This window comes from Eptesicus fuscus, chromosome 10 (assembly GCF_027574615.1).
Source record: "Eptesicus fuscus isolate TK198812 chromosome 10, DD_ASM_mEF_20220401, whole genome shotgun sequence".
Classification (NCBI taxonomy): domain Eukaryota; kingdom Metazoa; phylum Chordata; class Mammalia; order Chiroptera; family Vespertilionidae; genus Eptesicus; species Eptesicus fuscus.
In genome coordinates, this window is record NC_072482.1 from 24,393,145 (window position 1) to 24,406,055 (window position 12,911).

The 12,911-nt window shown below is 39.0% G+C and overlaps 1 protein-coding gene across 3 annotated transcripts in view; it reads right to left on the reverse strand.

Moving 5' to 3' along the window:
* DST (dystonin) overlaps positions 1-12,911 on the reverse strand; it is a 438,404-nt gene that overhangs the window by 163,880 nt on the left and 261,613 nt on the right. For 2 of the 3 annotated variants that reach the window (XM_008161974.3, XM_028146572.2), the window contains exons 1-13: positions 8,055-8,400; positions 7,844-7,937; positions 7,394-7,548; positions 5,617-6,079; positions 5,402-5,530; positions 5,170-5,247; positions 4,926-5,087; positions 4,732-4,836; positions 2,282-2,377; positions 1,577-1,702; positions 808-960; positions 510-664; positions 145-271 (exon numbers count right to left, since the gene is read on the reverse strand). In XM_008161974.3, coding sequence (XP_008160196.2) covers positions 145-271; positions 510-664; positions 808-960; positions 1,577-1,702; positions 2,282-2,377; positions 4,732-4,836; positions 4,926-5,087; positions 5,170-5,247; positions 5,402-5,530; positions 5,617-6,079; positions 7,394-7,548; positions 7,844-7,937; positions 8,055-8,221 — 2,010 coding nt within the window. In that variant the 5' untranslated portion in view covers positions 8,222-8,400. Of the gene's footprint in view, positions 1-144; positions 272-509; positions 665-807; positions 961-1,576; positions 1,703-2,281; positions 2,378-4,731; positions 4,837-4,925; positions 5,088-5,169; positions 5,248-5,401; positions 5,531-5,616; positions 6,080-7,393; positions 7,549-7,843; positions 7,938-8,054; positions 8,401-11,740; positions 11,869-11,959; positions 12,056-12,911 lie in introns of those variants that run through there. The other variant, XM_008161813.3, reaches the window with a different exon arrangement.

The window sequence follows — 12,911 nt, forward strand, 5'->3', positions numbered from 1 at the left end:
ATATAACAAGTAGCATGGAATGAGTGAATGAATATTGGCTCCGCTGGACTCCATCCTATTGTATAGCAAATACAAACTCTATTCTTCATGACAAGGCGCCCACATTTTTGGACAGGTTAGGTTGATGTGTAGATTTACACTTACTGAAGCCACATTGCTAGCTCGGATTTTATCAATTTCGTTGATGAGATAGTGCCAGGATACTACACTCTTCATGTTTATGTGAGTCTCGTGCCAAAGAGTTAGGACATTCTGGTACTGTTGTTCAATTCTGAAATACATGAAAGAAAACACAGATTAAGCCTTTTCCCTCCCTTTGAACACATGCTACAATTTCTCTCCTTTTTTTCTTTCTTTTTTAACGTATGTGTGTGTGGGTATGAAACAGCCCATGTTTGCTAGTTTTAGATCCTTCTGATCCTGTGGGCCCTGACAAAGTGTTGATTATTTCTTTAACCTTCAGAGAGCTTCCCAGACCAGGGGTCTGTTTTTAGCTAATGCATACGAACCTGTTTGCAAAGTCAACCGCTTCTTTGTTTGGTGGAGGGACTGAGAAGCACACAGAGGGGACCATGGCCTCATTCCCCGTGGGGCTGATGACCTTCCATTTGGCGCGATGAGAGTTGTTTGCCAGAACACATTCATCGTCTTTGTAAATGGTTATCTGGTTTAAAATGAAGAACAGAACAACCAAATGAGATCATTGTTGACGAATCTTTTTTTCCATACCCAATCTTGGGAATTTTTGTTGTTGTTGTTTTTTATGAACAATGCCAGAAACTGGTCTGTTTCTAGGAGCTTAAGTACCTCAATTTGTCTGTAGTCACAGATGGCTTTGATTGGAATAGATGTTTTGAGTGGACAGTCAGGGTTCCTTGGCTTCAGCTGAATTATTGTTTTTGCTCTCCCCACCAGGCTTGCCACTGTGCTTTTATACTGCAAGAGCTCTTCTTTCTCCTCCTAAGTAGTAAATAAGATGGATTTTAAGTGGCAAAAGACTTGTGGTCTCTGTTGTTGGGGGGCTTTACAGAGAAGCTGCCCTGACCACAAGGTCTAAACTTTCAATCCCTCCCCACCCCTTCTTACATCTCCCTCCTCTGGTTTTGTTTGCTTCATTGTTTTCTTCCTCTTTAGCATTTACTATTGTCTAACATACACATATATTTTACTGATTTACCATATTTATTTTCTACTCCCACCTCTAGCCTGTAAGCACCATGAGGGTAGGGATTTCTTGTCTGTTTTGTTCATACTCTACCTCCAGCACCTAAAACAGTACCTACGATACAGAAAGTACTTAAGTATTTGTACTTGAATGAACACACACACACACACACACACACACACTGTTTAAGCATTTTAGAATATCAAAGCTATCATAGAAAAAATACTTTTTTTTATGTTACCAAAAAATAATAAAACTGAATGTTTAAATGCTTGATTGAACAAGGTGGAATTATCAAGAGTACTAATGAAATATTCAGTCGTGCTTCCTATAAAAATATAATAAAAACTATCAAATTCCCATTTTACATTTTACATTACTAATGAAACTCCTAGGTAATCTTCCTAGTACCATTGATTCCTGAACAAGGTCTTCCAGCTTGTGAATGCTGCTGGATCTATCACAGCTGTACTTCCGCTGAATGGCATCTTTCAGATTCCTCAAGTAATCAGTAGCTTCTTTGGCGTCATTGAAAAACTAGGGAAAGATGAAAACTGGTAGTTAAAGTATATTATATGCCAGTAAAGTACAGAGTTACCACGTTCAATTACCAGGGCCCTTTGTGTACCCTTCACCGGTGAGAACAGAATAAAATCAAAACAATGCAACGTAATAGCCACATCCCTCCTTTATCCCAATAACAACTCTTGAACTTGGATAATTATGAATGAACAATAAATGTCCAGTCCAAGGTTTGTTAGATTCCAAACAAGTCTTAGGTAGGGGTGAAATTCCAAGAATAATTTAAAACTTCTGAAGAAGAATAAATTTTTAAAAAGAGTTCTCGGTAATGACTCTCTGTAATGAAAATACTTCCTTACTAAGAGATGTATTTGTAAAATAAAGATTTTTCTGACACTTTAAGATTGTTTTTATTAAGGATTTCCTCCTTAATAGAATGCTTCTATGTATCCTTTGTGTCTTACAAACAAAACATTTCAGTTTATTTCCCCTGCACCTTAGGTACATGTGTCTTAGAATAAATGATGAAAGCATTTTCTGTGAGTCAGCCAAAATCACAATGCCGGGGACAGAAGCGGTGATTCCATCACATACCTCGAAATAGGCGGTGTTCTCCTTTATGTGCTGCTCCACACACTGGCAGAGCTGCAAGACCCAGCTCCACTGTGTCTGCATTGCCGCTCGGTAGGCCTGAGAGGTAAAACCCAGCTGTCAGTGGGGAGAACAAGGACATGCATACACAGCAACGCTTTCAAAGGATAAAAGACTCTACTATCTACATACATGGTAAGATTTTTTGTTTTAGCAGATTAAGACTTGAAAATTAGGGTAGTGAATGTCCCTCTAATCTAAGATTATCACGTGCCCAAAGCCAGTCCTAAAAGTTTAAATGTCAACTTTTTAAATCAGTCCAGTCAATTTCTTTCAAATTTAAAAGTTTTTTTTTTCTTAACATAAATGGAAGAAGCTATTTTTACATGAAAAAAAAATTTAACATTTGAATTTGATGCAAACTAACCCTTTACTCCTTTCTCACCAATCCTTTTTGTACTCTGTGGAATCCTCAAGTTTCCTTTACTTTATGACACTGTCCCTTCAACTTTATTTCTTCTCTCTGAATTTATGTATTTCTGGATCATAAAACACGCCTTTGACACAAAATATATGGTTTTGTAGTTTTCTCTTTGTTTTTGCTTCTAAAACTAGGCCAGAAGCTCTTGGGACTGGGGTAATTAATTTATTCGTTTTTACTAGGAAAATATTTGGGGGTTTGGGGATAGGGTAGAGAAGAGAGTATGCAATCAATCCTGTATCACTGTAATTCTGGAGTTATAAAAATCATAATACTAGAAATTTTTATTAAAACATCTGTTTGCTTTAACTTTTATTTAAGACAAAGCATATCTTTCATGAGGGCAAAAATATTGTATAAGATACCTCTTTAGGGGAACATGAAATACCTTTATATTTAAGGTGCAATTCACTGCCTTCCAGAAGAGGGCGCTCTAGATGCTTTAAGTAAACCTATCATACTTCCTCTTGGAAAATCTCATTCCTGCTGAGCCTATGTTCAGGCAAGCTTTTGTATGGAATGTACGTGCATTTCCAACTGCACTGGAAATCTGGCCGCATGTCATGATTATATTGCCTGTTCCCCCAAATGAAGCTACTTTGAGTAAAATGGCTATAAAAGACCTATCGTGCATTGTGAGATTGGTAGTTTCTTTTTCATATAAAATGTGAAATATTGTTGATAACCATTATTCATGTACCCACAAGACATTGCCTAAGCCAATGGAATCATAAAGATGACTAATCTTATCCCCAAGAAACATGTCATTAGAGTAACATTTCTACATAAAAGTAACCAGGTTCACATCCACATTTTCTATTTCCATCACAATTCTTAACCTATAATCATGTTTCCTAACAGCTTTCATCTCTCTACTCTGAGGACAATTCCGTTTTTAGTTTATCATCGTACAAAAGTGTATCCAGACCCTTCGTTACTCTAATTTCCTTCCCTTATTATTATCATCCTTCCTGCTCTTGTGTCTTTAACATTCCTATCTGGCATTTCATGTGGATGCAAAACCCTATTTTCCTATAAAAGAAGGTCAAATGTAACATTCCCAAAACTCTCCAATGACGCCTGAAATTTTCTTAAATCTTTTGTGTCATGACAACGTCAGTGAACAAAGGCATTTCTTTCTTCATCTGAGACACTGTGAAGCATGTCCCATTGTAAGCACAGCTGCATTTCCCTCTGAAATACACCACATCTATCCATGTCTGATGCTCCTTGCCACCTTACTTAACCTCTCCTCCCCGTCTTGTTAGTCAAATTTAGAAAGTCACTAACTCTAACCAGTATATATCAGGCCAGAAAATTAAACACACCACCACCACCACCACCACCACCACCACCACCACTGCACGGGCAACCTGATAAAATCCCACATCAATTATCCACCTTCTGGATTAGAAATGTGCACTCCAATGAGGCCTTTCCAGGGTGTTATTTCAATGCACCTCACAAAAGTAGATCATAAGTACAATTATTAATTAAAAAACAGCAACGAATACTTCTTAAGAACATACTACGCACCATAAACTATACTTAGTAGTAACCTTACATGATTGCTCTCATTCTCACCACAGCTCTACAGGTTAGAAGCAATTTTCCCATTTAGGTAGGAAGGTGAGGCTTAGCAAGGTTACACCGCTTGTGCCATGGCACAAGTCAGGAGGAAATAAAACATCACAGCTTGGAAAGTCAAGGTCCTCTGTATTTCCTGCAATTCGCCTCTTGGGTTACAGGGGTGACAAAGGTACCTTTACTTTCAGTGATGGGCAGGTGACGCACTTAGAGCAAGGGAAGTGAAGGCAAATCAGTATGATGTGTCAGAAACATTACTGTGGAGCCAGGTTGTAATAATAATTGGATAGCTGGCGTTTTTCAATTTATCAGCAATAAAAAAAAATACGTAGGGTGATAATCGAATGTGGATATTCAAGCATGACTATTACACCTCCTGACTCACCTCAATAGTTAATCGGGCTGGGTGATTTTCCAGAAGTAGCTGCTCTGCTATCTCCTGAACTGACTTAATATTTTCTTCCTTTTGCTCCAGTTCTCTCATTAATTCCTAATTCAAGAAAGAATTCAGAAATGTGTTAGAAAAATATCTAAACCTGAAATACCACTTTAATATTCAATTACTATAGTTGCACTTACAGCATGGTAATCTTTTTTCCGGGCTACGTGGGTATTTCTTTCACTCCAGTCATAAGCAACTTCCTCCTCTTCTTTTTCATTCAACCAAATAAGTTCATTCGTGGCTCGAGTTATAAAATTATGGAGCGTATCAAGGTGCCGTTCCTGATTCCTGGATGTATTCTTTATAAGGAAAACCATTGTAAGAATCACGTCTTTGCCAAACAGAGATAAAGGAAACAGAAAGTGTAAAATAAAAACTTACCAAGAGTTTTGCATACAGACTCTCTAACCTGTGCAACTTTTCTGCGTAAGTTAGCTTAAGAGGCGCCGTCATTTGGATCTATAACACGGTGTAAGAAAGACACCAAGGTTAGGAATCTTGAAGAATTCTGATTCCTACTCAGTGTATCTATTATCTTGTCACAGGGTCTTTATATGAAAAGCAAAAAACAGTAAGCTAAAATGAAATAGATACAGATTTTGAATGCATATACCTCACTGATCTTAGCTTCTTTAAGGCTACATTCAAATTCTTCAATAGCTCGGTGAACATTTTTATGGTTTTCTAAATGGCTTTCAACACTTGGCAAATCTGATCCCCATTCAGTGCGGTCCAGCTGCCCCTTTAAACAGAAAGACTCTAGGTTTAAAAAAAGAAATTGATAGCAATAAAGATGGAAACTTTCAGGTAAAGTAAACACTTTTTTACCTGCATCTCATCAACCCAATTCAAAAGATCCTGAACAAATTTCATGTTGATTTCCTCTTCTGTTAAGTTCTGATCCAACAAAGAAGACTTTAGAAGGGGCTTTCGGATCTGCATCAACTTCAGGGTTTGCAATGCATTTGTGTCTACTCCTGAATTGAAATTTGGAACTAATCCTGTTGGGAAACCAGGTGTATAAACTGGAGTAAGGGATGGAGTCAAGCGGGAAGTCAGACCTGATGACAGGCCAGATTTCACACTAGAAGGGGTGAGGGAAGGCGTTAAACTCTGGGTCAGCCCTGAGTTCAGACTGGGGTTTAAGGTCTGTGCAAATCCTGAGTTTAAACTTTGAGTGATTCCTGATATCATGAGCTTCGTCTGTTCTGTCGTCAGCATGCGTCCTTTGCTGTACACTGAGGAACATTCATTCCTTAAGGCCATAATTTCATCGCGCAGTTTTGCGACCCTGAAAATAAAATCAAAAGGGATAAGCTATAATGTAAAAGTCATTCTTTATAAAGAGCGAGCCCTAAGGTAAACTATGGACTTTTATTAACGATAATGTGTCAATACTGGTTCATCAATTGTAGCAAATGTATCACACTAATGCAAGATGTTAATAAGGGAAGGAGTCATGTCAGGAGGCATATGGGAACTCTGTACTTTCCATTCAGTTGTTCTATTAATCTAAACTGCTAAGTACAGTCTACTATTTGAAACATTCATTGTAATCATATTGATAAAATTTTATACCACATTTTTCCCCACAGAATTGTACCATGAGCACTTTCATTATCACACAGTCTTTATAACTATCCTATATAATAAAGATGTACTATGCAAATGGTCATTACGCCGTGAAGCGTAACGACTGACCACGTAACGACCGAATCACCAATCAGCAGGAGGGTGGGGCAGCGAGCTACAAGCAGGCAGCAGAGAGCTACAGGAGGGGGCCGGGCAGCAAGTTATGAGGGGGAGGAGAGGAGGGGGGAGGGAGCAACAGGAGGGCGGGGCAGCAGCTAGAGAGCTGCTGGAGGGCAGCAGCGAGCTATTGGAGAGCTACTGGCGCACGGATTCGTGCGCAGGGCTACTAGTCATTTATAATGAACATAATTACTGAACTATAATGTGATAATTCTCCTCTTATTTGATCTTTAGGAAATTTCCAAATTTTTGTTATTATAAAACATTTCACATCTAAACCAAAAGTTTTTTATCTGTATTTATTTAAATGTTTTATAGTTATAATCCCTAAATTGTTATTGATTCCTAAAAGTGGAACAACTGAATCAAAGCATCATTTACAATTTTTGCTTTGTATATATATTCCATATACATTGACAGCAATATATATAACATACAGCCCAAAAGATTCCATCTCTATCCCCAGACCTACTTCCCAGAGATATAGCTTTTTATACCCATATATTTTTCCAACATTTTGTTCTAAAACATTTTCATCTAAAGAGAAAACTAGAACACTGAATTAAGAAAAGATACTTTTCAAATATACTCACACATATTTTAACTGTATGTTCAGTACTACAATATTAAATATTGTATGTATTATAAAATGTCTTTCTATTACTTATCTTTGAAGAACAAATACCTTTTAACACACCAACATATGCCAGAATTAATGTGACATGCATTTTCAACTGAAAAGTGCTTAAGAAATATAATTCACAAAATTGTCGCACTCTACATTCCTATCCTAAGTGCCCAGGAAACGGTGACACAAAAGGACAGGGCATGAGTAGGTAAGTAGCACACTTACCTCTGTACCAACTGATCTGCATGGTAATATTTTCCATCAATCAGTATCTGCACATCGATTACATGCTGGCGTAAGAGGTTCTCACATTCCAGTATATAGCCGGCAATTTCTGCTTCATTCTGAAACTGCACCCCCGATTCTAATCTTTTAGAATCCTGTATTTTAAAAGAAGTCAATATTAATTTTGTGAAACAAAGTTTCGAAACTAGTAAGATATATTGGAACACAAGGCTACCTGAGTTCTCCTTTTTCCCTTATGGTTCAAAAACATGTTTTGCCTCTGTTGACTATTTCTCCATCGAGCAAATACTGCTCATAATATTTAACAAACCTTAAGTTTCAGTGACAAAAATACCAAGAATTGACCAAGTGCTACGCAAACGTTTTTAGTTCATCCAAATGCACAGATCCCTCTCCCACAATCCCAAAAGGCTCCTACAATTAACTTACAGCCTGAAGAGCATTTCGAGCAAGTATCAATTTGTCTCCACAGATGACACTGTCCCTTTGAACTCGCTGGGCAATCTGCTGTAACATTTCCAACCTGAAAGAAGGAACAAAATAGAATACAGCCTCTCCCTCCGAAGTCGCAGAGTTCACAATCGCTGAAAAAGGCCGCCCGCTGAGACTAAAACGCAATCCCACACCAGTGATTCAATACCTGTGTCCATCAACGGATTCATTGCCGAAGCTAATGCAGGAGTTGATGAGTGTTGGCCCACAATGAACAGAGAGAAAGTTTTCATTTGAATCAAGGCTGGTTCGAGTGCTAGTAGTGTTACTAAACACAGAGTCACTACTATGGTAGCTGTAACTACTACTGTGCATTTTTATCCCCGAAATGATATTCTTTCTTGACCAGCAAAAGTAGACGAAAAAGTTGGTCTGCAAAAAGCTCTACTTCTAACGGTGAAAAAGTGGCAGCTGAATGTTACTGCTTTAACGGCTCCTTAAATATGCTCCTACATGCATATTCAACACACAGAAAATAATACGCTGATAACTATTCAAAAGAATCTCGCCTAAAGCCACGAGTTTGCTAGCTGAGGTTTGCCTTTTGTAGCTTGCATTCAAACCCTGCAAGTATGGACAAGGCAGGCTGATGGGGCGGCACTGAAAAAAAACCTGGCCAAATATTTTCACCAAGTGTCATCCAATTGCAACCACCTAAAAAACAACTCAGATGCCTCATCGAAGCCCAGGTACAATTAGTCAGGCAATAGCAATCATCAGCTAAAAAACCACTAATATTCAATTACAGCCTGACTTTTATAAAGGGCCAGGTCTGTACCCAAATAACAATAAGGCTGAACGGTGGCATTTATAAGCATGTGTAAACAAATTCATGTGATGAGAAACAAAGTACATTCCCATTTTAAGTTGCATGTCATTTGTTTGTTAGGTTAAATTAACTGGAGAATGACCCATTTACCTTTCTTTAAATGACATGCTCTCGGAAATGTGACTCTAATCTTACTATAGTTACTTTATATTTTTAAAAGCCAAAGTGCTAAGTAGACTATCGAGACAATGCTTGCAAATTTCATTTGTCTATGCTTGTTTTTCCTTTTCCTGGAAAAGAGTTTATCATTTGTCTTCTACACACTCCCATGCCACATAGCTATTATTTGCAATATATATAGTTAATGCCAAAAAACTTGTTGCATCAAGAAAACTTAAAAGTATTTATCCAGACAAGCACCTAAATATCTTCTTAACCCCCAATACTACAAGGCCAAACTTGCTTTGATTTTTTTTTTCTGGAAAGCAAAAAAGGGGGAATTTGAAAGTGCCATATCAAATACAGGGTGTCCCCAAAAACTGTATACACACTTTAACAGCTGACAGCTCCATTTTGAAAATGAAATGTATTTTAATAAATACTGCCTTTATAATTATTCAAAGTGTGTGTATACTTTTTGAGGGGGACATCATATATAGTTAGTAAACAGAAAATCTCAAAATAGTAACAGCAGCTAATGTTTATTAAGCAATTATTATGTGCCTGGAAATCAACTAATCATTTTACATACACCACTTCACCTCATACTCATAACCACCAAATGTGGTAGATACTACTACATCCTGTTTACAAATGAGGAAACTGAGGCTTAAAGAGATTAATAAACTTGTCTAAAATGACGTGGCTTGCAAGTTGAGCTACTAATTTAATCCGGGATGGACTGATTCCTGGACCTGGAACTCCTACACTGTCTTCGTTTATTAACATATAGTAAAATCCAGCTACTATTCTGATGACTAAAAATCAACTCCATATCCCTTCTCCAGCAGACTTGGCCATTACTTCAGATGATTAGCTTAGTATCTCACTTGAATTGCCTACAAATGCCTCCTCCATAAAAGGCCCATCCGGTGTATTTCAAGTTTATTTTCGTTCCAATGATGCAGTTACGTTGATGTAATATTAAGCTTTAACAAGAGTGTAAGCAGTAATTTAATAAAAGGACTGACAAGTTAGACTTGCCCTCATATTGTCACTGCTTTATGTCCCATTTCAACAACGTTGAGGTCAAGTGTGTGGCACAGAAAGCATGAGTATACTAAGCGCCTCTCCATGTGCCTGGCACCCTGTTAAACATTGGCCACACAAGGAACAGTGAAAACACGTTTTTCTCCACATTCTTGGAGCTCAAAGCAGTGGAACAGGTAACTCTTAATCAAATGATCACAGAAATAAATATAAAATTACAACAGAGGTAAGTGCCATGAAGGAACAGCACATGTAAACACGAGAGTTATAATAAACAAGACATCTGAACCAGCCTAGGAGACCATGGAAAATTTCTTGAGGAAGTAACACTGGAGCCTAGATCTGAGAATGATTTGGAGTAACGAGAGCGGGGCAGGATAAACTGGACTCCCCTGCCAAAGGCACAGAGGGTTGCAAACCTCCTGGGTATGGAGGAGGGTGGGACCTTGGCACTCAGAACTCCCGAGAGAGCCAGTGTGGCTGCGGGAAGAGAGTGGGGAGGGTGTGGTGTAAGAAAGGCGGAGAGGTGGAAGCCCAGGCCCATGGAGCTCCCAGCTATTGAGGAACAGAGATCCCAATCCCCACTAGTCAGCCTGGGAGGTAAGGACTAGAATGAAGACAAATGCATCCAACACATCTCCCAAGGCACCTGCCAGGGCCACTGAGTAGAGGAGTAGAGACAGAATGATGAAGTCAGTGACAATTTCACGGAATAAATGCACTTGTAGAAGTATCCAAAGGGGAGCCTACCCCCGATATTTACTGAGTGTTTTCTGGAAGCCACCTCACTGCCCTGTAAATGGAGGCAGTCTAGACTCTGGTTTCCATGGCCCCATAGAAAGAGGGTCACAGCCAAAACTATAAGAAGCAAAGTAAGTTCCTTATGGGCCTGTAAGCTTCTGGATCCAGGCCCTGGTGCTTTAAAAGCCAGTCAGAGGAAGACAATAGCACAAGATCTCACTCATATGTGGAACCTAATGAACAAAATAAACTGATGAACAAAATAGATCCAGAGACATAGAAGCATGGAACAGACTGTCAAATCTCAGAGGGAAGGAGGAAAGGGTGGGATGAGATTAACCAAAGAATTTATATGTATACTAGAGGCCCAGTGCACAAAATTCATGTATGGGAGGGGAGGTCCCCTCAGCCCAGCCTGCACCCTCTCCGATCCGGCACCCCTTGGGGGATGTCTGACTGCCAGTTTAGGCCCAGCTGGTCTGGTCACCCCCAATTACCCCCCATGCCAGCCTGGTCGCCCCTCACTGCCGGCCTGGTCGCCCCCAACTGCCCTCCCTCCTTCCAGCCTGGTTGCCCCTCACTGCCCTCCCTGCTGGCCTGGTCACTCCTCACTGCCCCTCCTGCAGGCCTTGTTGCCCCACGCAGCCTGCTGTTCGTTCGTTACTGTGAGGGTGTCCTGACCAATTTGCACATTACCCTTTTATTAGTATAGAAGATATGCATAACCCGTGGACACAGCAGTGAAGGTGGGGGGAAGGGTCAATAGGGAAAAAAGAATAAAAGCCAGTTTGAGAAACTCTCATGGCTAATTTGATAGGCTTTAAACCTGTTACCACCTTATTGGATGAGACTTCACAGACCAACCCAGCCTATCAGGTCTTTTTTGAACATTACTTCACTGATTTAATCCCTCAAACCTCTTAGAAGAGTTTCTAGATAAGAAAATGAAACAATGAAAGATTGAGTGACTTATCCAAGGTCACACAGCCAGGGAAATGGAAATAGTAAATGTTGGTCCTAGGTCATCCTGGCTCCAAAATGTAAGTTCTTTCCATGAGAACAATGAGACGCCCACTCCTCTTCCCGGTTTCCATGGCAAAAATAACTCAGCTTACCTTTCTACTTCTGGACGAAGCGCCTTCTCCCTCTCGAGCATGGCAATGATGAGCTTCCCCCACTCTTTTTCTATGTCATTTGGATGATAACCTTGAAGGAGTTTGATGCGTCCAAATTCTATCCAAATCTTTAGAAAATTTAAAAAAAATTAATGCAAAGCAAATATGTAAAAACAAATAAATGTATACGTGACAAAAAAAAAGGAAATTTCTGCTTACCTCTAATAATTTATATAGGCGTTTGATTTTTGATTTTTCTGTCTCCTTTGGGGGAATTTCTGTTTCTTTAAACTGTAAATACTGATTGTAAAGTGCCTAAAATGAAAGGAAAAATAAATGAAAGTTTAACATTCAAAGACCTGTTTTCATTATGGCATAATGTTACCACTTCAAATGCTACCGACTGTGTCCTATGCATTCAGTGGAATTCCTTTATAAAACTGATACTCAAGGCCTATACCTACTGTCAGCTAGTTGGCGACTGGGGGTTATGTAAGACTTGATGAGGGTGTAACTACTGATGTATGCTGTGGATCAAAGGGTCCTGGGTTCCATTCTGGTCAAAGGCACATACTTGGTCGCAGGCTTCTCTCGGCTCAGGCCCTGGTCGGGGCTCATGCAGGAGGCAACCAATCAATGTGTTTCTCTTACATCGATGTTTCTCTTTGTCTGTCTCTCTCTCTTCCACTCTCCCTAAAAAAAATCCTTGGGTGAGGATTTAAAAAAAAAAGAAAAACATACTTTCCAACTGAGGCAAATTAGCTTTTGGAAAAATAATCTGATGCAATTTCCATAAAGGGAGAGAAAAAACAACAACACCTGTTCTTGTCTATTCCATGGATCTATCCTTGAAAACAGAATGCTTATCAGATAGACAGAGTTAAAACTTGAGGTCAATGTCCCACTGGCTAAGTTAAACAGATCTCTTAGTCAACAGAGATAGATGTTAATGGTTACTGCTTTATTATAGACATTTCAACCATATGATTAAATTATTATCTAGTTTGCAGACACTAATTTGGAATCTCTTATTATATTTACTAAAAAGGACCGTCATAAAATGATGTAGTGAAAGCATCCCCACATTCAATAAGTGTATACTAATTATTTCATCCTGATTCATGCTGTTGCTGTTTTTTAAAAAAAGTCCCCTTTAATCTTTAGACAGACA